The sequence below is a fragment of the Diplodia seriata genome (genome assembly GCF_021436955.1).
Source record: "Diplodia seriata strain FDS-637 chromosome Unknown scaffold_9, whole genome shotgun sequence".
NCBI lineage: Eukaryota > Fungi > Ascomycota > Dothideomycetes > Botryosphaeriales > Botryosphaeriaceae > Diplodia > Diplodia seriata.
This window is the reverse complement of record NW_027117316.1, coordinates 165340-192215: the sequence shown is the minus strand read 5'-3', so window position 1 is coordinate 192215 and position 26876 is coordinate 165340. Positions and strand designations below refer to the sequence as shown.

Here is a 26876-nt window from a genome sequence, read left to right as displayed (position 1 = left end):
ATCGCCCCGGGCAGCTTGGCGCGCCGCAGACGGCACTGCTTGCGGCGATGAGAGGGGTGGGTGGCGAGTCGCAGCCGTCCCCAGCATCGGCCAGGACAGGTGCCAGGGCGCTCGGCGGGAGCCGGGCGTCATGTGAGGGCGGGCGGGCGAGCAGGAATCGGCGTGGGCGTGTGCAGCCCGAGCGTCGCGGCGGTGGTTGCGACGGTGCCTGACGCCATCAGCAGCCGAGCACTGCTGTAGCGCCGCCCCGCCCGGTGCCCGCTATCAGCCCGGCTCGCTTCTCCACGCCGCCAACATGCAATCCTGCAGCGGCCGCGCGCCCCTTGCGCGCTTCGCGGCGTGCAGCAGAGGCGGGCGGCCGGGGCGCGGTCCGCAGGCCACGGCTGGGCGTGAGTAATGCGCGGGCCAGTGACACGAGTCGGAGGGGACGCGCCCCTGCGCCGATCGCGCCAGGGCTGCGCTGCTAATCTGCGTTTAATACCTCTGCCCTGCCCTGGCCCACGCAGCTCGCCCAAGAGAGCGTCCTCAAGCTCCAGCAAGCCCCCAATCCCACCCGCCGGCTGCTGCCTCGAGACGGTTGCAAGTGCCCGGCGCCCTCACGCCCAACGACGCCCTCGGCCGTGCCGTCCCCACCTCCACCCACCCCAAGCAATGCCGTTCGTGGCCCTCTTCAAGGACAAGTCGTCCAAGTACCAGGACAATGGCATGACGCGCCAGCGCCAGACCGCCCTGGCCGTCGTCGACGCCTTCAACCGCCTGGACACGACCACCGTCTTCAAGCTGCGCGACCGCAGCTGCTGGCGCGAAATCTACCCCAAGTCGCTCGGCGCCGCGCCCCAGGACAACTCGGCCTGCCAGCAGTCGCTCAACATGCTGGCCAACACCTTCAAGGAAATGCACATGTCGGTGCACGAAATCATCGAGGACGTGCCCGCCCGCAAGGTGTGTCTCTGGATCATCGCCACCGGCCGCACCGTGTCGGGGCCCTTCACCAACGAGTACGTGTGGAGCCTGGAGTTCGACGAGACGGGCAGCCAGATCATCCGCTGGAAGGAGTTCGCCGATGCCATCTCCACCAAGAACCTCTTCCCCGAGCTGATGGCTGCCTCGGGCAACGACCTCGACTTCCCGCAGCAGCAGCAGCACCAGCACCAGCAGGACTCGGCCTCGACCCGCAGCGGCAGCACCTCGCGGACCACGGACAACAACCTGCCCACCCGCGCCGACAGCATGGTCTCGACCGCCTCCCGCGCCTCGTCCAACATGTCCTCGCAGGGCCTGTCGCACGTTGCGTCCTCGCAGCCGAGCCTGAGCCAGCAGCCGCTGTACCAGCCCCAAGCCCAGCACGCCTTCCAGCTGCAGGACGGCTCCGCGCCCGTACAGCAGCAGCAGCAGCAGCAGCAGCAGCCCGGCTCCAAGCCGACGACCCCGCGGCCAAACTCGCAATTACCACCCGCCCGGTCGCTGCGGGGCGTGCCGACGGAAATCCAGGGCAACGGCCGGACGCTGGGCACCTTGCGTTGAGGCCGGGCGGAAAGGGGCATTTCGTAAAACAAAAACCCCCCCGAGCAGCATGCTTGCTCCAAGTTTGTTCCGCGGTAGGCAGGAACTCCGTTTTGTTTCCCTGTAGACGGCTCGCGAGCTGAACTGAATGCAGCAAACATGTATTCTTACCGGGCGGGGGCGGGGGCGGGGCGGTGTGTGCCGACTGCCCCCGATCCACGGACTGGAGAGAGTGTAGATGAAGAACAACGAGAGTCCCGACTAGTGTGAGAAGGCCGTGTGAGGTATCCCTTCCCGACCTCGCTTCTCTTTCCGACCTATTGTTATTTTCTCTCGCAGGCCGGGGTTAAAGAGTCGGAGTTCCCTTTTTTTTTCTTTCTTTTCTCTCTCTCTCAGGGATGGAGTTTGTAAATGCGGCTGGGGTCCTCACATACATCTCGCCTCTCATTGCGAGCATTTCTCTCCCCTTTTTCTCTCTCTCTCTCTCTCTCATCTCGCACACGAAAAAAGCCACGCGCACACCCACTTACATAAGCTTTGCATGCCTGAGATACCCAATGGCCGGGGGAAAAACATATAAAGGAAAGCCAGAATTCACGTAATGACAATCTTAGAGTATTCTCCTACCTTTTCTTCTTCTTTCGAAGGTATACGGCAGGAACCTCGATCGAATCAACACGTGATTTGGTAGCAGGCTTTGAAGTGGTGGGGTTCAGGTTCCCGTCGAAGATGTGAAGCAGGACGCGAAGACCGGCGACGGTGCCCTGGACGATCGGGGAGCGGCATTTCGCAAGACTTTCCGTACTACTGACTACGTACGTAGATTCGAAGGATGTGGCGTTGAGGAGCAGCGGTGGCGTCTTTTCACCAGCAGCAAGGGGGGGGAGGAGGAGGGGGCGGCTGGCACACCCGCGTTTAGCGCCGGCGCCGCGCCTCACGACGACGGGAGATATCGTGGACCACCGCCGCATCGCATCGCAACCGAAACTGTTACATGCTAACCCCAACGGTCGCGTGTTGTGGCCAGAGGCTGCCATATCGTCGTCATCGTCGCCGCCTCGTCCACGTCGGTCAAGACTCGGGATCAACAACACTCCAACAAGAGCGAAAAGGAAGGGGGGAAAAAGAAAAGAGAGAGAAAAGGGAAAGAAAAAAAAAAGCAAGTGCTCGACCAACGGTACTCGCGCCCCGGTACCGACGACTCCACCTGCACCCTTTGCATCGACGAACCCACGTACGGCTAGCCCGTCCCCACAGAAACAGGGTTGCCGGAGTGAGGCTTGCATAGGGCCACCACTGAGAAGACGCGGCGGCAGCAGCAGCAGCAGCAGTGAGGAAAAAAAAAAGAATTTAGATTCGGGACCGTTTTGTGCTACTACTGCTTAGCGTTAGACAGGGTGCAGCCGGCCAGCCAGCCAGAATGCTCCGCCGTGGAATCCTTCTCGCTTGCGTAGTTGCGTTAGTGTCGCCCGCCGCCGCCGCTCTTTCATCCTTTTGGCGATCAGCGGACAACCACCACCACCACCACCTCCTCCTCCTCCTCCCCTTGCGAGCCGGTTGGGTTTTCTTTTTAATCCTTTTGCCCAGATCGTTTGGTTTTTTCTTTCTTTAGCGTGAAACGGACGCCATCGGTCTTGCTTTTTTTCACCCGGCTTGTGGGCGTGACGAGAAAGAAGGGAGCGAAGTGCGTTTCCCGGGGTCGGAGATTATTCCGGTGGTGTGCTTCTTTTGTGGTTGACGGCGGCTGGTGGTTGGTGGTGGGCATCATGGCGCCGGCGAATGAGATCCGCATGTGCCCCGCGTCGCGCGCCGCGCCGCCGTGCCGTGCCTCGTGGTATCGGTACCTATGTGGCGCGTTTTGGGGGCTATTGGAAGGATTGGGACTAGCGAGGTTGGTGTGCGACTACGCGTCAGAGAAGCGAAAGGGTCCTACGACTGTTATCGGGGGGAGCGCGCTTTCTCTTCGTTGTTGCTTTGCTGTATGTCTTCGCGGCGTGCAATGGTATTCTGCATGTTGGATGCCCCTCTGCACCATGATAGTAACCTAGGCATAAGGTAGGTGCCGGACGACGTTACGAATCATGAGCACACGAGGTTCTTATGCAACTCGGGGAAGACGCTTCCTAAGTAGGCCCATTGGCCTTGCTAACGTGTTTCGGCATGCTTGGAGCAGCTGTCTCAATAGACACATGGACAACAAGCGATAACAATGAGATTTCTGGCTACAACGTCTCCGCTACTGCAAGTGCAGTTGGAAAGTACATACATGAAGTGGAAAAGACGCACAACAATGGGCTCAGTAGATTTCTGCATATCAACGACTCTCTGCTGCTGCAGAGCCCAGTTGGCGGGTTCTCCATCACAGATCCAATGGGTGAGAGTCTTTCACACCAGGGTCTACGCTAGCAGCATCACACAAGTCACCTATTGCCGTGACTATGCGAGGACATTCATTTCCCACACACAACCTCCCTTCGCCCATACCATACCCGGAGCACATTCCGAGATGGATCAACGGGGGTACATACGTCAGCCCAAGGGCCGTCGTCACCGCAAGAAACCACAAGAAACCGACAACCCCACATCTCCTTCAAACCCCGGCTAACCCATTCATACCCTTGGAAGTGAACTTTCCCCAAACAAGGGCCCCTAAGAGCAACGTCGAACGTAGGGAGCCAGGGGACCATGTCCGATGCAGTTACGTGCGGCCTCTAAAGAGTAAAGTGGGTGGACGGCCGAACTCGGCCGAGTGACGGCCCGTGTGTTGGCAGCGGCATGGAACGCACGCAACGCACGCACCTCCAACAAACGTCACCAGGCTTCGTTCGGTTCGGTTCGTTCGCGGGGGAAAAGGGGGGTAAGAAAGTAACGCCCGCGCTCACCAAGAACACAGATGATTGCAGGACTACTGCCGCATTTTCGTGTTCGGAGAAAGGAAAAAGGCGTTGCTCGTTTCTTGTTAGATCCACGTCCAGCACCAGACGGCGCAGGGGGATATCGGCAGGGATGGGATTAGAAATTCATGGATCGGGTGTTCTACGGCGAGCGCAGTACGTCTGTCTCTGTCCTCACCGCCATCACAGATCTCACACCCCCTCCAGGTCGAGCTGCCAGAGCTATGCCATCCCGCCCTGCCATGTTTTGCCCGATATGGCATCCCTTTGCTGTGGCCGAGTGTGCTCCGAATCGCTTTTTATTTCCGCTTCTCTGGCGGCAGCAGCTGGTCTTAGTCTCTCATTAGACCGGTCAATTAGTGGATGTGGAAGCGTGGTGGTAGAACTCTTGGATGTATTTCGGCGCATTTTTTTGCATTGACGACGAAGATGATCTTAGGTTTGTCGGCGTAATTCCCAGCAACCGGACCGATGTCTGGCATCACGGCGGTGCGTGAGGGCAAGCGAAGAGAACATCTCGGAAGCGACGTCCGGACGGTGGGCAATCGTATACAGCCGTTGAGCAGCGGCCAGATTTGCTGGCGCCGTCTATCGGGATCCGCGTAGGATTCAAGCTTACGGATCTTTGTAAGCTAAAAATCGATAGTAGCCGTGATGAGAGCCCAATCTTTGAAAAGGTCGTTGATATATCATATCTCGTGGCGGTGTATTTACAATTGATAACTCCCAACATCCATACCACTTACATTAATCGTCCTGCTCGAAGTCTCTTCTAGCGTCTTCCGCAATCCGGTCATCTGTCAACACCCTCCAGCCCAACATGGCCATTCCTTTAGCGCACTGGATCGCCGCGGCGTGTGCTTCATCCGTGCCGGCGGCGGCCGCGAAGCCCGGATGGTGCCCGACGACGTTCTCAGGAGCCGGGATACCGAAGGCGCCATGGAAGCTCGGCACTGTGTACGAGACGTTGCCTGGAATATGTTCGAGTCAGTTCTGAGACCGAAGGAGCATTAAGCTTTTGGATTTGAATTTGAGAATATAGGGTCTCTTAAGACCCCATCCGGAGTAGGAGGAGAGAGGGACGGGGAAGGGAAAAACAAGACCAATAGAGACACGGCAAGGAAGAGAAGGGGGAAGGGAGTAGTCCACCTCGGGTTGAGTAGCACAGGGAATCAGAGACATACCCATATCGGTGGAAGCAGTGGCGGGCTCATCTTCAGTCAGGATGATCTTCTCGCCCAACGCCCGCATATCCTCGACATATGTCTTGCACAGGGTCAAGTTGGCGCGCAGATCCTTGTACATGGGACCCCTGGGGGCGAGAAAAAAGTCAGCAAAACCCAAGCCCGCGACCCGAGACCAACAACCAGCGCGGGCCGACTACTCACTCGACGATATTGACCTTGCACCCCGTGGCCGCGGCGGCGGCATGGAAGCAAGCATCCACGCGCTCACGCAGGGCATCCGCCGCCTTGACCTTGGGCGCCCGCACATTCCAGGCCATGCGCGTGTAGGCGGGGATGACGTTGGGCACGCGGCCGCCGTCCTCGATGACGCCGTGCACGCGCTCGTCGGGGCGGATCTGCTGGCGCAGCATCGAGACGTTGGTATACGCAGCGACAGCAGCATCGAGGGCGTTGACACCATCCCACGGCTGCGCGCCGGCGTGGGCGGCGCGCCCCCCGAACTCGACCTTGAACTTGTGGCTGCAGATCAGCTTGAAGCCCGCCAGCCCGCTGGCCCCCGGGATCTTGGCCATGTGGCCGGCGACCGGATGCGCCATGATGGCGGCCGCCGTGGACGCCGGGATGGCGCCTGCGTCGAGGAGCCTGATCTTGCCGCCGCCGCCCTCCTCAGCCGGCGTGCCCAGGATGCGGATGCGCCCGCCGAAGCCCAGCGCCTGCTGCGCCTTGGCGGCGCCGACGAACGCGGCCATGGACGCGGTGGCGATTAGGTTGTGCCCGCATGAGTGGCCGATGCCCGGCAGCGCGTCGTACTCGGCGCAGTACACGATCTCGCGTGCGCCGCCGCCGCCGCCGCCGCTGCTGCCGACGGACGCTTCGAAAGAGGTTGCGAGCCCGTAGGCGTGGCGCGTTACCGCGAACCCTTGGCCCTCGAGGAATGCGCACAGCGCGTCGTGCGCGTGGACTTCCTGGTACGCCGTCTCCGGGTGGTCATGGATGTCCTTGTTCAGGGCGCGCAGGGCGGCGTCGGCCGCGTCAATGGCCGCGTTCACGGTGCGGCGGGCTTCCTCGACATGGCTGGATCGGGCCTGGACGGGGAGCTTGATCTGCGTCATGAGGCGGAGAGGTGGAGGTGGAGGTAAGGGTGGAGGGTGGAGGTTGGGGATTGCCCTCTGGGTTCCGGGGGCCTCTGATCATTTCATTCATTGCAGCATATTGCCGACTGCATGTTGCGGCGCATCTGGGCGAAGTGGACCTCCGAAATGGTTCCAGAACGGTGCCAGTAGTTGTGGTGCTCGCGATGGGATGAGTTGAAGAATTGCCGACGTGATTGTGGCTCGTGCACGGTTTTCTGCCGCTCTTGTCTCGTTAGCGAAAGCACTACAGAAACGGCTCAGCGACTAGACCGCAGAGAGCTTAGGGCGTCCCAATGTAGATGGTGTTACAGGAGGCCGCCGCGGGTCTTGCTGCGTGATGCGTGAAGACGCCGCAGGACGTAGATACTGTGCGATACAGCGTTGGACCTGGCGTGGATCGTACGGCAAGACGCCACGATCCGTCCTGTATCATTGCGCCAATCCACTAGCATGGTATTCCGTTTGAATAACTTGTAAGAAGTGCTTGGGTCGCCCGGCACCGACCTGCTGTCGTACAGCATCCTCATCCTGGTACCTGGTATTCTTCCACTCTTCCGCTTTGGGTAATTTGTATAGTGTCAAGTGCTTTAAGCTTTTTCCACCTTGCCAGCGATGGAGACAGGGAACGCCATAGCAAATATCGGTACGCTTCCTGACCCCTAAGCACCACCGCCCTCGTACCCTGAGCGCACGGTCCAGGTGTTTGACCCGATCCTGCCTGAGCCATCACGAAGCTTTTCCCTGCCTCGCGCGACGTGCCGGGCAGGCCCCTTTTACCACCCGCTCTCGTTACATTACGCCCCGCGGCTGCTTCCCCGGAGACGGCGCTCGTGGAGACGGGGGTAGGCCAGCTGATGCGCGGGCGCCACACAACGGGACGTTGGGCGCGCACCCGCAGCGTGACTCGTCCGCTCTAGGGAGGTTAGTTTCCAGTTCGGGAAAGGTTCCGGGGCTCACCGTCGGCTCTTTCACTGTCAAGATCGCGCGTTTTCGCCGCCCACGCAAGCCGAGCAGGCTCAACCGCTCTCTCGTTTCCCTGCCATCCCATCAGACGGTACCGTCAGCCGAGTATGCACGCACCCAAGCCGTCCCAAGCCCAGACGCCGGACGAATCATCGAGCTCGCCGCCGGCCCAGGCAGACGACACCACCACCATCACCGCCACATCGCCCCAGTCTACACTACCACACCGGCCCGCCGCCAATCGAAGCGGGCCGCGCTCGCGCCAGGGCTGCTGGACCTGCCGGGAAAAAAAGGTCAAATGTGACGAGGGACGACCCGTGTGCCAGCGCTGCGTGCGCCTCAGGCGCCAGTGCGACTACAGGCCTCGCCCACGCAAGCCCTATACTAGAAAGGCCTCCAGCGCCCGCACTCCGTCATCCTCGTCGGCCCGGCCCGACACTCCATCGCATGGCGCCGCCAGCCCGTCGAGCAGCACTAGCAGCGGCAGCAGCGACGTCGACCCGCAGTCGCCGCCCGACTATTGCCGTCCGCCCATGCCCAGCAGCACCGCCGCGCAGATCATCGCCAGGAGAGCGTCGCGGCATGACAGCCTGGCCACGCTCGCCTCCGGCCTGCAGCAGCCCGAGATGGCCGCCGCCTGCTCCGTCGTCTTCACGCCCGCGGACCACGAGGCCATCTACTACTACCGCACCCGCTTCTCCACCAACCACCACACCAAGAACCCCGAGTACTCGGTCTTCTCGCTGCTGTTCCTGCAGGCCCAGCGCCACGCCATGCCCATGCACATGATCCTGGCGCTGGCCGACCAGGAGCTGCTGTGGCTGCGCAGCACCCAGCAGGACCTCATTCCGGCCGCCAACCGCCCCAACTCGCCCAAGTCCGTCTCGCACTACACCGAGGCGCTGCATCTCATGACGCAGCAGATGAGCGCGGGCGACGCCGACCTCGATCTCGACCAGGTGCTGGCCGCGCTGTGGCTCATGATTGCGTACGAGCAAAAGTACGGTGACGGCGGTGGCATCGGGCTGTCGAAGCACCTGCAGGGCGCCGCGTCGATCCTGCGGACACGCTTCCAACCGCTGCTGCAGGTGTCGACGACCAATGAGGAGCAGATGGACGTCGACAGCACGAGCCAGGCGGTTGCGGCGGCAGGCTCCTCACCGCCGGCGAATCAGGCCCTGATCTCCTTCTTCGCGGCCCGTATGATGGTGTGGATGGCGGTGCTGGACGCCGGCGCCTCGTTCGGCATCGGCTCCAACATGGGCGGCTCCGTCAACCAGCTGGTGCGGCAGATTGCGGGCGAGGAGAAGGGCAAGCTGCTGCGCGGCTTCAACGCCATCCACGAGTACAGCGAGCCGCTGTTCCGCACCACCTGGGGCGAGCGCTACCCGCAGGCCGAGCACGTCGACGACATGGACAACCGCACCGTGTACAGCCTGTACGCCAAGGCCTCGCTGATCCGCTACGAGAACGCCGAGTTCAGCGCGGCCCTGCACCGCGGCGACGACGCCGACGCCGCGCGCCGCGCCCTCAACATCGAGGGCGCCTTCGACATGCTGCGCGACGAGTTCGCCGAGCTGCTGACCACGGCGGCGCGACTGAGTCCCGACATCGACCACAGCCGGCGGCTGACGCAGAACATCCGCTACGTGGTGCCGCACTACTACGCCATGGAGCTGGAGTTTCTGCGGTTGACGCGCTTTGCGGAGCCGCTGGCGGCGCCCAACGCGACGCAGCGGCGGGCGCTGCAGGAGATCATGAACCTGGCGTACCAAGGGTACAAGCACGAGGGCGAGCGGTTCCTGGCGCGCATCCCGCTGCCGCTGCTGTTCGCGGGCATGGAGACGGACGACCTCATCCACCGGGCGTGGATCCTCGACCGCTACCAGGGCCTGGCCAAGTACGGCAAGAACTACGCACGGGCGTACGCGTGCCTCAAGGCGGTGGTGGACGAGCAGGACAAGGCGGGCGGGAGGCGGGTCGATCACATGCTGCTGCTGGCCGAGGGCCGGTTCGGCCACTTTGTGATCTGATCCTTGACTATTCTTTCTACCTACTGTTGTTCTTGTACACCCTTTTAATCAATGAAACGCCCCCTGCCGTCACGCCCCGACGAGCGAGGGAGAGAGAGAGAGAGAGAGAGAGAGAGAGAGAGAGAGATACCCGAGGACGGAGATCAGCACGCATGTATCTACTAGGATATAGAGTCTAGCTATTTAGAGACGCGTACGAGTTTATGGACGATGATTGAAATGAGGACAACGCTCGGGTCACCGCCCATCGAAACTTCTGCCGCCGGTCCCGGTGTTTCCACCTTTCACAACATGGCCAGATACGATGGAGAATCTGAGCTACTACCTACCTACTAGTGCGCCGGAGCTTGTCTTTCCGGGCTGCGGCACGGGCAGGAGGAGACAACACGCAAGCGCTACAAGGCTGGCCTAGTTCGGGCCGGGGGCGGAGGCGGGGATTGCCTCCCTTCGGCGGACGGGTTGTCCCACGTCCCCACTGCTGTCAAAAACGGTCCGCCGGTGCTGTCAACCAACGGCTTCGCATAAGCCATCGCCGCAATGCGTGCCTCCAATGCTCTCGAGTTGATGTGGTCAGGAGGTTACGGCCGTTCGTTAGATTTTCAGCTCGATGTTGGAGCCGGGTCGACAACCCTTTCATACCGGGGCCGGCGCGCACGGGGCGGCTGTTTGGCTTCCCCAATTTGAGCTAAACGGAGGGTAGGTTAGTTTGATCAGCCCGCAACAAGCATGCCCCAATTTTGAAACGGGCGGACAATTGAAACTAAATCTAAACGTAGCGCTACGCACGTGTTGCTCTTCCTCTCGCTCTTCTTGCGCGCGTACCGTCGTGCCTACCCTGCTTCGCCCGCTATTCCGCATCGCTCTTATCAACTGCATGGACAGAGTCAGTCGGTCGCGCTTTGCTTTCCCACAAGTCATGGTCCCCCGTCCGCGCCGCAGTTCTAGCCTCTCCCTCCCTCTCTCCCCCTCTGCTGCTGCTTTGCTCTGAACCAACGCCTCATTTCAATTCGTCCTTTCTCTGTTCCCTCGTTGCCTTGCAAGGATCCCGTTCCCACTTTTTCCGCTCGCACCTTGCGGTTTTTTGCCTCCCTCTTTATAAACTTCGCCGCACCACTCTCGCTTCGCGTGGTCGCAACTGTCCGCCGCCTGCCTGCTTGGGACAGAACGGCGACAATCAGATGATTGACAACGAAAGTGGGACCCTGCAGCCCGCTCGCTCCCCGCTTTATTGTTCCCAGCAGTCGCACGCGCGCGTCGAAGGCTGTAAATTATAATAACGAGCGGGTTTGACTAGTAGTAGTGGCTTCTCGTTCTCATTTACCTGTCCCTCTCTCTCTCTCCCTCTCTCCCGCTCTCTTCCTCCTCGTCGGCGGTTGTTCGTTTCCGCGCCTCGACCGGACCTCGACACTCGCTTCGGCTCGCGGCGGCCCTTTCCCCTGAAAATCCCCTTCGCTCTTCCTTCCTCCCCCCGCCGCCCAACCGACCGACGAACCGACCATCCGACCGAATCTCGGATCGGGCTTGTCGCATTGAACGGACGGGTCAACTTGTTGACGGAACACACGCATCCCCGCACCCCCTCCATCCGATCTGCTCCAACGCGCTGGTCGCAACGCAACGCCACCCATCCATACACGCGGGGAAGAAAAAAAAACCAGAATCTACCCGGCGGATCGGTTCCGTCGCCGTTTTCAAGAAGAGAAGAAAAGCAAGGAAATTGAAAAATGAACATGTCATCGGCGTCAGCGTATGCGCCGGAGAATGGCAAGGGCGTCGCCGAGACTACCACTACTGCGGCGGCGAGTAACGGTGGAGGAGTCGCGCATGGCGATGCGACGTTGGAGGATTTGGGGTCGGATGCCGGCGGGCTGGATGAGATGGAGGTGAGCCCGGAGGACGATCGGCGGATCTTGAGGCGGATTGATTGTTGGTGAGTCTTGTCTTGCCTTCTCTCGCGTGGTTTGGGGTGTCGTTCTCTTTTTTTCTTTTCCTGGGCGGTGGTGGTGGCGACTTTCCCCGCGGCGTCGGGTGGATCCAGGATGTCCACCCGACCACCAACCCCCACGATGTCGACGACCCCATCCCACCATCCCATCCCGTCCCGGCGTCCACCATGGCGAACCACCACCACTAACGACGGCCTCCTCCTCCTCCCAGCCTCCTCCCCATCCTCGCCATCTCGTACATGTTCCAATTCCTCGACAAGCAAGCCATGGGCTACACAGCCATCCTCGACCTGCGCACGGACCTGCACCTCAGCGGCCCCGCCTACTCGTGGGCGGGCAGCATCTTCTACTTCGGCTACCTCGCGGCATCCTGGCCGGTGGCGGCGCTGCTCGTGCGCTTCCCCGTCGGCAAGACGCTCGCGACGTCGGTATGCGCGTGGGCCGTCGTGCTCATTTTGATGGCGGCGTGCACCAACGCGGCGGGCCTGCTCGCCGCCCGCTTCTTCCTCGGCATGTGCGAGGCGGCCGTCGCGCCCGGGTTCAGCGTCGTCACGAGCATGTGGTACAAGCGCGGCGAGCAGCCGCTCAGGCACGGCGCGTGGTTCCTGGGGAATGTCGTGAGCGGGCTTTTCGGCAGCGTGCTGGCGTACTCGATGGCCGGGATCAGGAGTGACAAGCTGGCGGCGTGGCAGGCCGTGTTTGTCATCTTCGGCGCGTTTTCGTTCGCGTGGAGCGTCAGTTTGTTCTGGACCATTCCGGACTCGCCGACGCGCGCGTGGTTTCTGAGGGGTAGGGAGGACGCGAGGTTGGCGGTCGCGCGCGTCAAGGCGAATCTGACGGGCATCAAGAGTCGCGAGTGGAAGGGGGCCCAGGTCGTCGAGGCGCTGAAGGATCCGCAGAGTTGGCTGTTTGTGCTGATCCAGCTGTGCGGGAACATCCCGAACGGCGGGGTGACGACGGTGGGTTTTTTTTTTCTTCTGTTCTTTCCCCCTATCGCTGGGATGGGCGAGAGGCTAACGTGCGGAACAAACAGTTCGCCTCCGTCATCGTCAACGGCCTCGGCTTCAGCGTCAAGCAGACGCTGCTCATCGGCATGGTCGCCACCGGCTTCCAGGTCGTCTACGTGCTGCTGGCCGCGGGCGGCGCCACCTTCTTCCGCAACACGCGCACCCACTGGCTGGTCTGGAACTTCGTCGTCTCGCTCGTCGGCGCCGTCATGGCGCGCGAGATCGACCCCCAAAAGAACATCTGGGCCAAGTTCTTCGGCTACTGCCTGCTCATCTGCTTCTCCGCCAACTTCCCGCTCATGCTGAGCCTGACGGCTGCAAACGTCGGCGGCTTCACCAAGAAGAACACGGTCAACGCCATGGTGAGTGAAGAACGATCGTTCGAGTTTTCTTTTCTTCGGCGGAACGCGCGCGACTGACTGACGTTGCTCCTCCAGCTCTTCGTCTCGTACTGCGTCGGCAACATCATCGGCCCCCAGCTCTTCTTCGACCGCGAGGCTCCCAAGTACCAGTCCGGCTTCTTGGCCATGCTGATTTGCTTCGTGCTCGGCATCGTTTTCAGCATCGCGCTGCGCTTCTACTACATCTGGGAGAACAAGCGCCGCGACGCCAAGGCTGCCGTCGGGAATGACGGGCTCGGTGGAAACGCTGATATTGCTGACGCCGAGGTGCGGCAGGAGTCTGCCATCATGTTGAACCTGCTGGATCGGACGGATAGGGACATGGTGCAGTTCAGGTATGTGTATTAAGAAATGCTCGCTTTTGGGAGCATGTAAAAAGGGACATGGGGAAAAGAAAAAAGACAGACTCTGGGCGAGTAGAGTTTTACAAGGGCTGGAGGGTATGGTGTGCGAGTTCAAGATTGCAGCGTTCAAGCAGAGTTTTATATCCTCGTTCAATCGATTTCGATGTTTTTCCAAGCTGGATCTATCTTGGGATGACCCGTCGTTCAACGCCATTCAAGCTCGTTGAGAGATAGCCCGGTCTTTCGATCGTTAGGCAAGACCAAGTTCCCGGTTCCGCGGTAACCGGTGCGCAGAGCCTACGCTTACTTCAGATGGCAATCCCGGCACCTGGACCCGGATCACCAGCGCATTCACTGCATGTCTCTTCCTAGAGTAGTCAGTGCTACCAAAGCGGGAATCTCGGGGCCCGACGTACCTTTTCCCTTGGACAGCAGACGCAGAATGCGCCCCGGCCCACCAATGCGCTTACATGGAAGAACACGGGCTTCCCCGCTCAGCATATAAGCCATCTGAAACACCGGTCTCGGTCTCGTAGTCGCCATCGCTCGCCGTCTCAAAGAGCCGTGGCACCACCACGTGCGATCGGCGGATGTCGAAGCGCGGGAAGTGGTGGTGGTGGTGGTCGTCGTCGTCGTCGTAGTCGTCGTCGTCGTCGTCGGCCAACGACGGCGAATGGAACGGCGAATAGATCGTCGTCTCCGCCCACTCCTCCTCCTCGCCATCGGTCGCGGCGGCGGCGGCGGCGGCGGCGGTGGTGGCCAAGCTGTGCGGCGTGTGCGGGTCTGAGCTCCCCCATGCCTCCTCGCCCGTGTCTTCGCCTATCCATCCGAGGCTCTCGAAGCGCGGGAAGTGGTGGCGATGGTGGTGGTCGTCGGCCAACGACGGCGAATAGATCGTCGTCTCCTCGCACTCCTCCCACTCATCGATCACGGCGGCGTCGGAGGCTCCCCAGCCGTGCGGGTTGTGCGGGCCCTCGCCTCCCCACACCTCCCCCGCGTCTTCCCGTATCCATCCTTGCCCCCCGTCGTCCTCATCTCGATCAAGCATCTCCTCCGCATCGTAGTACACGGTGCCCTCCCCATCCCCATCCCCATCCTCATCACCATCGCTCTCGCCCTCGCCGATCACTCCGTCGCGCGGAACGTAATGCGTCTGCCCGCCGTGGATCAAGAAGCGCGCCAGACCCTCGGGGAAGTAGGCGGCAGCCGTCTCCGTGACGAGCGGCGCTACGGGGTGGAGTGTTGCGTGCTTGAGGCGGGGTGCGAGCGGTGGCTGCGGCGGTGGCGGTGGCGGAGCGGGTCGAGGGGAGGGTTGGTGGCGGCCGCGGGTGTGGCAGTAGAGGAGGGAGGTCGATATGGAGGGCGGGGGTGAGAAGGCGGGGTCGGGGTCGGGGTCGGGGTCGAGGGCGGGCATGGTTGGGCGGTTGGAGGAGAGCGGTTGCGTCGTCTGGGGGTCTTTGGTTGGTTGGTGGGTGAGGAGGGAGGGCGGGAGGGCGGCGCGGGTATATGGGTTGAGGTCGTCGGCGGTGGTGAGGCGGGCGGATGCGACGCCGGAAGAGGCAGGCGGCTCCGCGTGCGCTTGAGGGCTTCGCGCTGTAGAGCATGCGCCCAGGCTGCTATCGCGTTACTGCGTTGCGGGCGCCTTCCCTCGTCTTGCTTGAGCACCCGAACACTGTTGTTAGAGCGGCTTGAGAACAATGCAATTGAGAACAATGCAATTTTTAACGGGCCGCCGTGCTGCGCAATGCAGGTTTGTAGCTTACGCTTTGTTCGAAGGAGAAAATTAAACAAAAGAATCCATTCTTTCTTTCCCCGGGCTAACTTGACTACCAGACGCATCGCGTCCGTGACAGTTACTTTGGCGAAAGATCGGATAATCGTTCGCGTAACTCGCAGGTATGGTTTCGCGGAAAATCACCACTTGCCCGACTGCATCTTCGAACGAAGAGACAAGAGGATAAGAGGCTCTGCGTTTTGTACGACACGAGATTCCGTCAGCGAGCCTGCCGATCAAATTACCCGAAGGGGTAATAAAAATCACAAGCGAGCCAGTCGGAATCTGAGTCGCATCCCACGCAGAGAAGGGTTTACCCGGGGAGAGAGCATAGCGATAAACACCCAGTGGCTACGTCATACTTTGGGTGACAGGTTTCCATGGGCCACGACTCGCTGGTTCCAGGCCTTCTCCCGAACCAGGTTCTCACGTGTTCCGTAAATTGCCATCATAGGTTAGATCGAGTACAACCTGCATATACTTATTTATAATATCCTCTACACCGCTTGCATGGGAACCGCTCCCTCAATTGTCATCCGCCCGCCCGGGGTGCACCGCACTGTTTGGTTCTGACATATTGACAACAACATGGCACCGAAAGATTGGACAACACCAACATTCCCACGAGCAAAGCCCGCGCGAGAGAAATCCATCGACGACGCCGAACGCACCGAGCGACGCGCAACCGGGCAAGAAGACCGCACGACGCCCTGCAACCCCAGGGTCGCAGCCGCCGATCCCGCAACCAGGGTCCACTCAGAACGGGTAAGCACCAGCGAGAAGCAACACCCCGCCGACTTCACACAAAACCACTAAGCACCACTCACCACCAGCCTCTACCACCAGCCCCGCCCCGCCCCCACGCAGCCCCCGTGCCAAAAGCGAGCTGGATGCTCCCCTCCTCCCGGCTCGGCCCGCCCCCCAAGATGCCGACGCAGACGACGACGACGCAAGCCGGCGCCGCGCCCAAGCCGACCCCAGCCGCAGCCCGCACCACCAAGCCCCGCGGAGGCACGCAGATCCTGACCGGCGCGGACCTCGCCGCCCAGCTCGCCGCCATCACCGGCGTCGGCGACGCCACCATCTGCACGCCGCCGGCGCCGCCGCCGCCCCGGAAGCGTAGCAAGAGGGACCATGAGGTACGTATCGTCGCCGTCCTCTCACCCGCCGCTGCCTCGTGTACTGCGAGGAACTGACTGTGCGCAGGTGGAGCCGGCTACACCGGTCTCGCGCCGCATGCATGTGCCGCGGACCCCGGCGAGGAGGTGGGGGGTTTCGTCTCCGGCGGCGGCGTCGCCCAGGCGCGAGGGGAGGGTCGCGACGAGGGCACAGGCGAGGAAGGCGCGTGTGCGGGAATCGGGCTGCGAGGGGAAGGGGGGGTGCGATGGGAGCGTTGATGGCGAGCTTGATTTCGAGCTGGGGCCGGCGGATCCGGGGTATAAGGGCAATCCGGAGGGAGGCGGTGATGCGGAGATCAGGTACTTGGAGCGCTTGTACCGGGACGGGGTGCAGGGGTATGTCAATGCGGGGTTTGAGGAGTGGTTTCTGCTGGATCCGATGCTGACGGGAGAGCCGTTTTTCGGATGCTCGGATGACTGAGCGGATTGGTAGCACCTTGTCGTGGGCGGATTGGGTGAGCATATGGTTGGGACTCTCGCATCTTTTACAATGGAAAAAGGGGTCTGGTGTAGTGGGAAATGCGTTAAAGCATGAGAGAAATCAGAAATGCATTGTGCTTGAGCATTGTCAAGATGCCGTACCTCGAGGAAGAGCTTTTGAGTCCGCATGCAAATATTGACTCTCTCCACGATAATACTTGTCTCGTCATGCCGAGAGGTACTTGGTACATACTGGCGTAGAATCCAACATGGTACTTGTAATGCCAAAAGTATTTACACATTTCGCAATAAGCCACGTATCTACGAAGAGTGCGAAACTTCTACAACCAGCCTCTCGCGTCTGAGGACGCCAACCTAAGCAGTTTGGTCTTGTTGCAATTAAAAGCAAGTGGAACATACCAAACTTTTAGCAAGCGTTAAGAAACCAAGTAACCATTTATGAAAAGATAGTCGAGAGGTCTATACAGTAACTTTTGAATCGATTTCAATAGAGAAAGGGATGTATACCGTTTGGTTCGTGCCTAAGGTAAATCCTAATCTCGTGGTCGGAAGTAGCACCTGTAAATATGGTTATCCCTTTATTTATTTATTTTTATAGATCTTTCATGACCCATACTGCACAATATCTCTGTATATATCTTGTTGCACACTATTTTTGAATTTGCGAGTACGCTGATGCGCGGGTCCGTGGTAGTAGAGTAAGAAGGTCGTATCGCCGAGCCGAAGAAGTAGTAGGTAGAACCCCCTGGTCGGTCGTGCCTGCCAACAACGCTTGCGAAAAAAAGACGACTAGCAGGAGTCTTTCGGCCGCTACGTTGAATCTCCCCAGGTCATCAACCTCTTGGCTGCCATCAGGTATAAGGTATAAGTTATCTTCAAAATTCTGTACACGACGCTTCGGCATTGAGTTCTCTGTCAGAGGTACTGACGTTGTGGTTCCTCCACCGCAATCAAAACTGAGCATCGCACGTCAGACTGTCATACTTTAGGAGGTGGAAAAGTTGATAGCAGTGATGGCGTTCATTTTCCGGGCTTGGCAAGGGTGACTGAGGGTCGACAGGCCGTGTTAGTGGAAACAGCGCAAGGTGCACCAACGCCGGTGTTGATCGAGAACAACGACAACCCAGTCACAGTACATAAGACCAACCTCTACTATTCTTTCCTATCATCTCCACCGACTCACCACTTGCGATCTTCCTTGATCCTGGTATCACCAGAAACCACGACCAACGACACGCAACATTTTCTCGACACACCCGAAAGCGAGTCGATCCCTCCCGACAGAATCTGCAGACATGGCGTCTAATCAGACTCCCACTCCCCCGGTTAATGAGGAGCTTGATAGCTTACTCATTCCGGTCATCACTGGTTGGACGACTTCTGTAAACCAGGTTCCTAACGACCCGAATCGTCCTCCCATCTACCCAAGCTACGACAACCTTCCGCGGAGCGAGCTGCTCCTCAGCGAGGAGGAGGCCGAGGCATACCGCCAGTCCTTCCGGTGCCAGCCTGTTCCGGACCCGACGGTCACCGAGGTGCGCAACAAGATCGTGCAGTATGTGAGGGACATTTTCATGTCCATGATCGACTGCAGGTATGCTCTGGACAATGAGCATGGTCGCGACTTCATTCGCTTGACCAAGCCGTACAAGTCTGGATACTACTATCCTACGAAGCTTCTCGTTGCCATGTCTTGGAAGCTGATGGACATGCTCCTCGACGGTGCAGTCAATGGGTTCATGACGAGCATTCATGATGACCAGAGTATCTGGATCAACGACCTGACCTTGACCGAGCGCCACAGGAAGCTATGCCTTGCACTACTCCTCGAGAAGATCGTCGTCGAGGACGTCTTGAGCGGCGATGAGCGCAAGATCCGCAGCTTGGTCTACGCACCCGGCCACTATGCCGCCATGACGGGCGCTGCGCGCACTGCCAACGACAAGAGGGCCGGAAGGAGGACCAAGGCATTAGCGCCGGCCACTCTGGAGAAGCCTCAAGGCAGCGCTTCGTCTTCAAGCTCATCCTCTACTTCAAGCTCATCCTCTCCATCGACATTTGCCCACCAGTTGATGGTCCAGAACAAGACGAGGTTGATGCATCCCGCCTGGCATGCCATTTCTGCAGAGGACTATTTCCCGGACATGGAGTCCGCTCTGCACCACCTGGACAACCTCCAGCCCCGCCTCGAGCCCGAGGCTGATCCTTACCTGGATCTCATGAAGGAGAACAAGCTCTTCCTCGTCACCAAGCTCTACGATGCCCTCCGCGATGTCGAGGATATCCAGAACTCTCTCGGCGGTGTCGATGCCAAGCGTTTCCTCACCACCCAGGCGTGCTCTCCCAAGGCCCTCCTGGAGGCCTGCTGGCGCATCCTCGCCATCTTCCTCCACGGCGTTGAACACGGCTTCGCGAAGCCCTTCCCCAGGCCTACCAAGTACGATGCCCCCATCTTCATCAGCCACAGCGAGTTCAACTCGGTCCGGCGCTTCGCAAGCATGATGGAAGTGCTGCGCCGCGAGAAGACGGTCGCCTGGATGTTCGTGAAGAGCAGTCTGGACCTCGAAGACTTCATCGCGGACCCATACTTTTACACCGGCTTCAGGCAGGATCACCGCCAGACGAGCGGATGGCGCAGGTCCAAGCCGGAGGACTGGTTTTCCAAGAACAAATACCCCGCTGCCTCCGCCACCCGCTCAGCTACCCGCACCGGCGCCACTTCCTCCCCAGAGCCGGCGTCATCGTCAACCCAGGAAGCTGCCATCGGCGGCGCTGTCTCCTCCCCGGCTCCGGCATTGACCTCCCATGCAGGCCTCCGCGGCAATGCTAGCGCTTCAGCGTCTACCCCTGCTCCCAGCCCCCAGCAGACCAACGCCCCGACAAACGCCGCTGCCGATGCCGACGCCGACACGGCCATGCCCGACTTCGACTTCACGCTCGACGTCGCCCCACCCCCCGCCGGTGCCGGTCCATCAAGCACGTCGACCACCGGCCCACCTGCAAGCACCACGACCACCAACCAGCCGCTGCCGCCCAACGCCGCGGAGGCGCCGCAGTGGTACTGGGACTCCATCTTCGACCCGGACAACAGCATCGCCTACCCCGCATGGACGGGCATGGATGCCCTCGGCGGCGGCGCATGGGACGAGCAGTACGTGCCGGCCCAGGGCCGGGGGATGCCGGCGGCTGCGCAGGAGCAGCAGATGGTGCCGGCGCGGCCGTCGAGCTTGATGCCGCTGGATGCCGATGTCGAGCTGCCGAGTGCGGTGATGGAGGGCGAGCTGGAGGATTCTGTCAGGGAGTACAGCTGGATGTTTGAGGGTGCGGACGAGCAGGGGGTGGACTTTGATGGCGACGCGGTGATGGAGGGGTAGGCGAGGGAATTCTGACGGGCTGTTGGAGGGATTGGATTGTGGGATGGGATGGGATGTTTGATCGGAACACGAGCGAGCGATTGGATTGTTGTTTCCTTGTTGCTCGAATTGCTAAGGGAGGCGTTTGGTCTGGTTTAGAGATGATAGAAAAGTAGCGGAATTCAGATTTTCTGAGCCAAATATGTTTCCTGATTAGTGCGTGACCTGAGTGTCGTGACCAATTAGAATGCTTCCTCCGTTTGCGCGTGTGTGCAGACCCTCTTTTTCCACGGAGAAGACCAGTCCAGCAAGCATGGATTTGAGTATATATAGATGAGTAGCTCTTGATTTCCCGTGGCTCTATGGCGATTTTGTATCTCAGCAGAAATGCGACGCTGTTCGTAGCATGGACGATGAGAGCCAAAGACGTGCAGAGTACTATATACCTTTTATTCTCCAAGCCTGAAGCTACCTCACCACGATTTCCATTTGGTGCCTTTGAGCGAACATGAGCCAGGAGTGCTCAATGGCTGACGCGGAGGCTAATTGTGGGAAGGGTGCTGGACCACATGTTTCTGCTCTTTAGCCCGCTCTTCCGCGGTGACCTGCAGACCCTCGTTCTCAGCTCGATGCTCCCGCGCCCCACACCCGATATTAGGCGTTCAAGCGCGACGGCACGACGCTCGAGCGGTCTGGATGAACCGGCGGCTGCCGTAAACCTTCAAGAACAACAACACGCGCATGAAGACGAGCGACGGCATCGAGCTCTGACCGTCGACGGGCCGGCGTCTCCCCCCAAGAAGGGCGGCAGGGTCAGCAAGAAGGCGGCCAAGAGATCGTCGACTGCCAACGCCAACAGGACCAAGAAGTACGGCGACTGGGCCGACCCGCAGTATTGGGAGTGGTGTCTTCTCGCAGTTCCTTTGTGACAATATCGCCCTCCACGACTGCAGCATTGTGTATAGTCTGGCCAGCTGGAGGAGAGCGCGCGTATGGAACGGGCTATTGTTGGGCAACGAATGGTCTGAACTGTCTTTGTCATTTACACGAGAGACATACTGACTTGAGATACAGCGCAGGCGAGTCGCTGTTTGGTGGTCTGCATTGTTCGTGGAGCATCGGGGAAGTGTCGCGTTCGCATCTGAGACAGCATTGTTTCGCAGAAGACGAGAACAAAGTACCAAAATCGAGAGCCTCAGGGCCAGAGGCAGGTGGAAGCTGTCGGACCAGCATGGAGGGTCGGCGGCTGGGGTGTCAGTCATGGGCGGGGCTAACACATTCGCTCCGGCGCGTCGAGGTCCTTCCACCTGGAGCGAGAGGGAGGCATAAACACCCAGCGCACGCCCCCTCAGCGGCCGCATAGTCCTGCGACAACCTTAATCCGGGTAGCCAACCAATTGCTGCGCAGCGTCGCCGGCGCATGGCTGCCAGTGACAGACTGCGCGCCTCGACCACAAAACCCTTCGATCTCGACGACCGCCCCAACCTTCTCCCTCTCCAACTTTCGCTGATCCGAGTCACCCTCTGCTTCGGTTGACGAGCCACCCTCTGCTTCGTTTTCTGATACAGCCTCCGCTTCGTTCTTGAGCAGCGCCCAAGTCTTCTTCCAACAGAGACTCCGCTACTACGCAACGTTCGCCCGCATTCGGATCCTCCACCAAGACACGCCCCCCACCCCGGCTTCGACGATTCCACCCGGTACTCCTCCACCCGAGTTCTTCCCACCTAGTATGATCGCCAGTGCTGACATTGCTCCAACTGCAGCCATGGATTCTCCTCGCAACACTTCCGAGTCTCAGAAGGCTACCAGCGCCCCAGTTCGGGAGGGTCCTGTCACGCCGCCCTATACTCCACAGGATGCTTTGACCGGGGACGATGTCCCCAAATCCTCTCACAAGCGCCGCCGTGCTGAAGACGATGACGCATCTGAGCCTGTAGCAAAGAAGCTCAGGCCGGATGCTACCTTGACGCATGCCAGCGTCCCCAGGGAGGGCAGCGGTTCTCTCCCTTCCCCAACCTCACAGATCGGTGGTCACCCCGACCGCCCCATCCAAATTGACGACGATGACAACAGCCAGCCCACTGCCGCTGCTGTCTCCCAGCCCGCGCTCCCTGCGCTGCCCCAGCCCACGTTGCCCCAGCCCGTTCAGAACAGCGCAGCCGGGAGATCAACATGCACCGTTGGCGGAGCCAGCGTCAACGTGATTACCGACCCTTCCCAAGTCAACTTCAACGAGACCGGTATAACTTTCTACGGCCTCAACCAGAAGGCTGTAGCCTTTTTGAGGAAGAAGATTGCTGTCCCGTTCGTTGAGAACCGCCCTAGGACGTACGCCAGGTACAACGACATGGGGTATCACTTGCGCCTCCCCTCTGCAGCACATGCCCAACAGCACCGCGACTCCGTCTGGGAGCGCGCTCCTACATACCCGGACCCCACTTACCAGACAGTTCGCAGCAATGACGTCCAGAATGCCGGGCGCTGGTACGATGCGGCCATCGACCTTGCCCAGATGCGTGACAAGCTCAGCAGCAGGGGCAAAGGTGCCGACAAGTTCGTCAAGGTGGACGATCAGGGCCGCACCCACTACAAGCACCAGGAGATCTCGGGCTTGTACTTCAAGTTCATGGACATCGTCGCCGATGGCACGCTCAACGGCTTCCGCACGTCCACCAACCCGCGCCACCGCACCATAATCCGCAAGTCGAGATACGCGGTGAACCTCAGCGCCCACGACCGCCTCGAGGCCGCCCTCCAAGCCCTCCGCAATGAAAAGGCCATCATTGGCGACCTCCTCGGCCCCTCAGGAGCAGGCAACCTGATCGAGTTCGTTGCGCAACCAACCGCCTACGCCGACCTGAAAAAAGACGACCGCCGCACCAACACCAACCGCGGCCTACCCAAAGCCCAGCGCAGCAAACCCGGCGACCCAGACGTCTACCCCTGGTCCGCACTTTCCCCCAATGAGCGCGCCCGGCTGATGCAGCCATACCCCGCGTGGCACACCATCCTCCCACGCGACCCCATGTTCCCTCTCGACATCGACGCCCATCTGACGGCGCACCTCCCTCCCCCAGCCGACGACCGCGTCTACACCGCGGCCTCCGCGCAGACCTACTTCTCTACGCTCGCCCACTACCGCCGCACCCCAGCCCCCACCACCCCCGACCCCTTCCTCGCCCACTTCACCACCCACATCGACGGCTTCGCCCGCCTCCTCGCCGACGCCGCAACCAGCAGCGCCTGCGCGCAGGACTCGCTGCGGTCCACGCACCTCGCTTCCTTCACCGCGCCGCCGCCCGCCCACACCACCGGCCCCTGGGAGACGCAGTGCCGCAACGTGCAGGCGTGGGCGTACCGCGTGTGCGAGAAGCTCATCGAGGGCACCGTCCTCGGCTTCCCAATGCCCCCGCGCGACGGTCAGACACCCCCGGAGTCGGATAGGCATCCGACGTCTAAGCTGGCGGCGGTGTTTGGCGGCGCGAACGTCGGGTTGTGGGAGAGGTTTGGGGCGGTGCATGCCGCGCTGTTGATGTCGAAGGCTGTTGCGGCGCCGTTTGTGGGGTGCGTGGAGGGGTTCCTTAGGATGGAGGAGTTGCTGGGGGAGCCGTTGTGCTTCTTGGAGACGAAGTTGGCGCATCGCAAGAGCAACTCCAAGAGGAGGGCTGGTGGTAGTGGTGCTGGCGGCGGTGATGATGATCAAGATGATGGCGATGATGCCCCGAACCAGGACGGCGGCAATGATGAGGCGCCAAAGACGACAAAGAGGAAGCGCGAAGATGAGCAGCAGCCCGGATCGGGCGAGCAGACGGGCAATGATGATGATGCCCCAGCCCCGCAACGCCCCCAGAAGCGCGCTCGTGGCGCCGACACTGGCTCGAAGGAGAGCGAACTGCAGGATTATCCGCCTATCTTCGCCCCACAGCCCGATGTCGCTGCTCCTCAGGGATCCATGAGCGACATCCCCGCTACCCACACGGCCCCCACGGAAGGGCTTTCTGCAAACAACAATTGCGATGATGGTGCCAGGTCTGGATCGACGAAGCAGAACGATCTACCTGACTATGGGCCCATCTTCGCTCCTCTACCTGATGTCGTTGCTCCTTCTGGACCCATGAGCGACATCTCCACGGCCCCCAAGGTCGTTGAGGAAACGTCAAAGGCTACCAATGATGGCGCTCGTGGCGTTGACACTGGCTTCAAGCAGAGCGACCTGCCGGATTACGGCCCTATCTTCGCTCCGCTCCCTGACGTCGCGGTTCCTTCTGGTCTTGTGAACAATGACCTCAGTACTACCACGGTTCCTGCTGCCCCTACGGCCTCCACTGAGGCATTCGATGCTGGCAGCATCCCCATCCCACCCCCCACGACCTGGGAAGCGTTCAATGCTACCAATATCCACGACATCACCTTGGACGCATTAATTGCTCCCAATAATGATCACATCCCCGTCTTCCCCGCAGAAAGCTTCGAAGAGTGGCTTAACAGAAATTTCCCGACCGAGAAGACCATCGAGTACAGCTTTATTCAAAACGAACAGAGCTATGTCTACCCCAGTCCTCCCTTCATGAATGTGGGCGGGGAGCCTGTTCAGGATGACGGCAACATCGATGTATGCGATCAGCAGCATGTTGTTGGAGCGGATCTGGAGGACGAAAACGACAGTGTCTACAAGGAGCTCTTTTTGGGCGAGGAGTGATGATCAGCTTGGTGACATGGTTACGTTCGATCTTTGGTTGTTTTTTTTTTTTTGGTCCAGGATGACGGCAGCGTAGATATCTGCGGTCAACAGCATGTTTTTGGTGCGAATCTGAAGGCTGATAGCGACACGGTCTACTAGGGATTATGCATTGGCAAGGAGCGATAGGTAGTTTGGCAGGCATGGTTACATTTTAGTTGTTGTTTTGGTTGGCTTGATTTGGTTTGCGATTGGTAGATGGTTGTTTGCTTGGTATCCGCTTCAAGGAAGCAAGTGGAGTCTGTTTGTAGCAATTTGACATGGAACGAAATTAGCCCTGTAACAAGCGACAACAATTTGATGCAGCTTGAAGCCATTGGTGATAAAGTCCATGACCAAGACACTTTCACGGTCTCATTCGAGACAATCAACAAGACCATTCAGCCGCAGACTTCCGCCACTCTGCCCCCTTCTCCGTTTGCATTCTCCCTTTCGCTCATAGTCCAAAGGCACGTATTTCTCTCTTACGTTTGCTACCATGAACGACTCACAGAAACATGATGGCAGATCAGCCGCTCATGCCATCTTGACAGACAATGACTCCATCGAGCCTACGAAGCGTCGCCGTGTAGCTACTGCTCTAGAAGATGGAAGCGGTAATAGGCCAACACGCTCAATTTTATCCGCAGCGCACAATGCCCGGTCGAACACAGCAGCACCTGTTACAGAGCCATCTCGGCGTGCACCAAGCCCCATTGCCGCCAACAGCATCGCCCTAAGCCCTACCCCATCTTTCGTGAAGGATCCTCGATTTGAAGACGACACGTTCCTTAACTACAAGCAACGACCTGGCGAGCTCGTCCGCGAGTTATACAGAGCCATAGTCGACACCAGCGAAATGCAAGACGTGCCAAACACAAACGCATTTCGGCTCCTCACAGAACGAAAAGGTGATGACTACTACATCGCAACAAAAACACTGATCGCGGCTTGCTGGAGCGTTGTCTACCACCTGTTCCAAGGCGCAGAAAATGGTTTTTATCGCGGGGCTGACGACGGCGACGGCGATGATGGTGATGTGGTGGATCATCCGCCGGCGATGCAGGGTGTTTATCCGCGATGGGAGGAGTTGCCTGAGGATGAGCAGGGGATGACGCCGAAGTAGGCGTGGAGACGACTTGTTATGTTGGGCACAGCGCCTGGGTTTGGGATTCCGCTGCCGAGGCTGGATGGTGGGCTGGGTGGTGCGGTCAATGATGGGCGGGAGCGCGGGCTGCGGGTGGAAGAGCGGACTGATCAGCATAAGGGTGTTGGACAGCTTGGAATCGACCAGCTTCAAGAAGCTGAGCACCATGAAGAAGCAGATCGGCTGGAAGTCGACCAGCATGGACAGCCTGACCAGCTTGTAAAACCTGAACAGAACGAGCAAGCCAACCAGCATGAGCAGCTCGAAGAGCTTCGACAGTCCGGGCAGCAGAATCAACGACCCGAGGGGCATGAACAGTGCGAACAGCAGAACGAGCCCGAACAACAGGGCGAACTGGAACGGCAGGATAAGCGGGAGCAGCTAAGCGAGTCCGACCATCAGAGAGGAGTTGAACAGCAGAGCGAACCCGGGCAAAATATTGGTGAGCAAGAGGGCGTCGCAGATCAGGTGGAGGCACCACAGACAACACTGCAATCACCGCCACAATCACAAGCACCGTCTTCACTACCTCGCCTGCCATCCGACACATCATCCCGACTGCGACCCAACTCTGGAACACCTCCAGATTCTCTCATGCCTTGTTTGCCGTCTCCCAGCCACCGAATGCAAGATCCCGCCGCTGTAAACGCGCCCGCAAACGCGCCTGCAAACGCGCCTGCAGACGCGCCTGCAGACGCAACTGGAAACGCTGCGGATCATCAATCTGCGCCTCTGCCTCACTCTCACTGCCCGAGCTCTTATGATGCACCAGGAACGCTAGCAGATGTGAAAGTCGCGTTCTCAATCCCTTCCAATCTGCTTCACATACTGATCTTCAAAACATAGTCGCTCTA

The 26876-nt window shown here is 59.8% G+C and overlaps 7 protein-coding genes across 7 annotated transcripts; 5 read left to right on the top strand and 2 right to left on the bottom strand.

Moving 5' to 3' along the window:
- Positions 1-651: 651 nt before the first annotated feature.
- On the top strand, positions 652-1524 carry SLS55_008484 (uncharacterized protein; the record flags this gene model as incomplete). Its single annotated transcript, XM_066779892.1, has 1 exon — positions 652-1524. The coding sequence occupies one exon, from the start codon at positions 652-654 to the stop codon at positions 1522-1524; it is 873 nt and encodes a 290-aa protein (XP_066629121.1).
- A 3620-nt stretch (positions 1525-5144) lies between these two features.
- SLS55_008483 (uncharacterized protein) lies at positions 5145-6696 on the bottom strand (the record flags this gene model as incomplete). The annotated part of the gene is made up of 3 exons (XM_066779891.1): positions 5145-5368; positions 5582-5709; positions 5786-6696. 3 exons carry the CDS (start codon positions 6694-6696, stop codon positions 5145-5147), a joined length of 1263 nt encoding a protein of 420 aa, XP_066629120.1.
- Positions 6697-8213: 1517 nt separating this feature from the next.
- Positions 8214-9713, top strand: SLS55_008482 (uncharacterized protein; the record flags this gene model as incomplete). The annotated part of the gene is made up of 1 exon (XM_066779890.1): positions 8214-9713. One exon carries the CDS (start codon positions 8214-8216, stop codon positions 9711-9713), a length of 1500 nt encoding a protein of 499 aa, XP_066629119.1.
- Positions 9714-11925: 2212 nt separating this feature from the next.
- SLS55_008481 (uncharacterized protein) lies at positions 11926-13415 on the top strand (the record flags this gene model as incomplete). Its single annotated transcript, XM_066779889.1, has 4 exons — positions 11926-12087; positions 12352-12618; positions 12693-13028; positions 13104-13415. 4 exons carry the CDS (start codon positions 11926-11928, stop codon positions 13413-13415), a joined length of 1077 nt encoding a protein of 358 aa, XP_066629118.1.
- A 462-nt stretch (positions 13416-13877) lies between these two features.
- On the bottom strand, positions 13878-14825 carry SLS55_008480 (uncharacterized protein; the record flags this gene model as incomplete). Its single annotated transcript, XM_066779888.1, has 1 exon — positions 13878-14825. The coding sequence occupies one exon, from the start codon at positions 14823-14825 to the stop codon at positions 13878-13880; it is 948 nt and encodes a 315-aa protein (XP_066629117.1).
- Positions 14826-18099: 3274 nt separating this feature from the next.
- Positions 18100-20178, top strand: SLS55_008479 (uncharacterized protein; the record flags this gene model as incomplete). The annotated part of the gene is made up of 2 exons (XM_066779887.1): positions 18100-18104; positions 18150-20178. The coding sequence occupies 2 exons, from the start codon at positions 18100-18102 to the stop codon at positions 20176-20178; spliced, it is 2034 nt and encodes a 677-aa protein (XP_066629116.1).
- A 1210-nt stretch (positions 20179-21388) lies between these two features.
- On the top strand, positions 21389-24857 carry SLS55_008478 (uncharacterized protein; the record flags this gene model as incomplete). The annotated part of the gene is made up of 2 exons (XM_066779886.1): positions 21389-21395; positions 21727-24857. The coding sequence occupies 2 exons, from the start codon at positions 21389-21391 to the stop codon at positions 24855-24857; spliced, it is 3138 nt and encodes a 1045-aa protein (XP_066629115.1).
- Positions 24858-26876: the final 2019 nt, after the last annotated feature.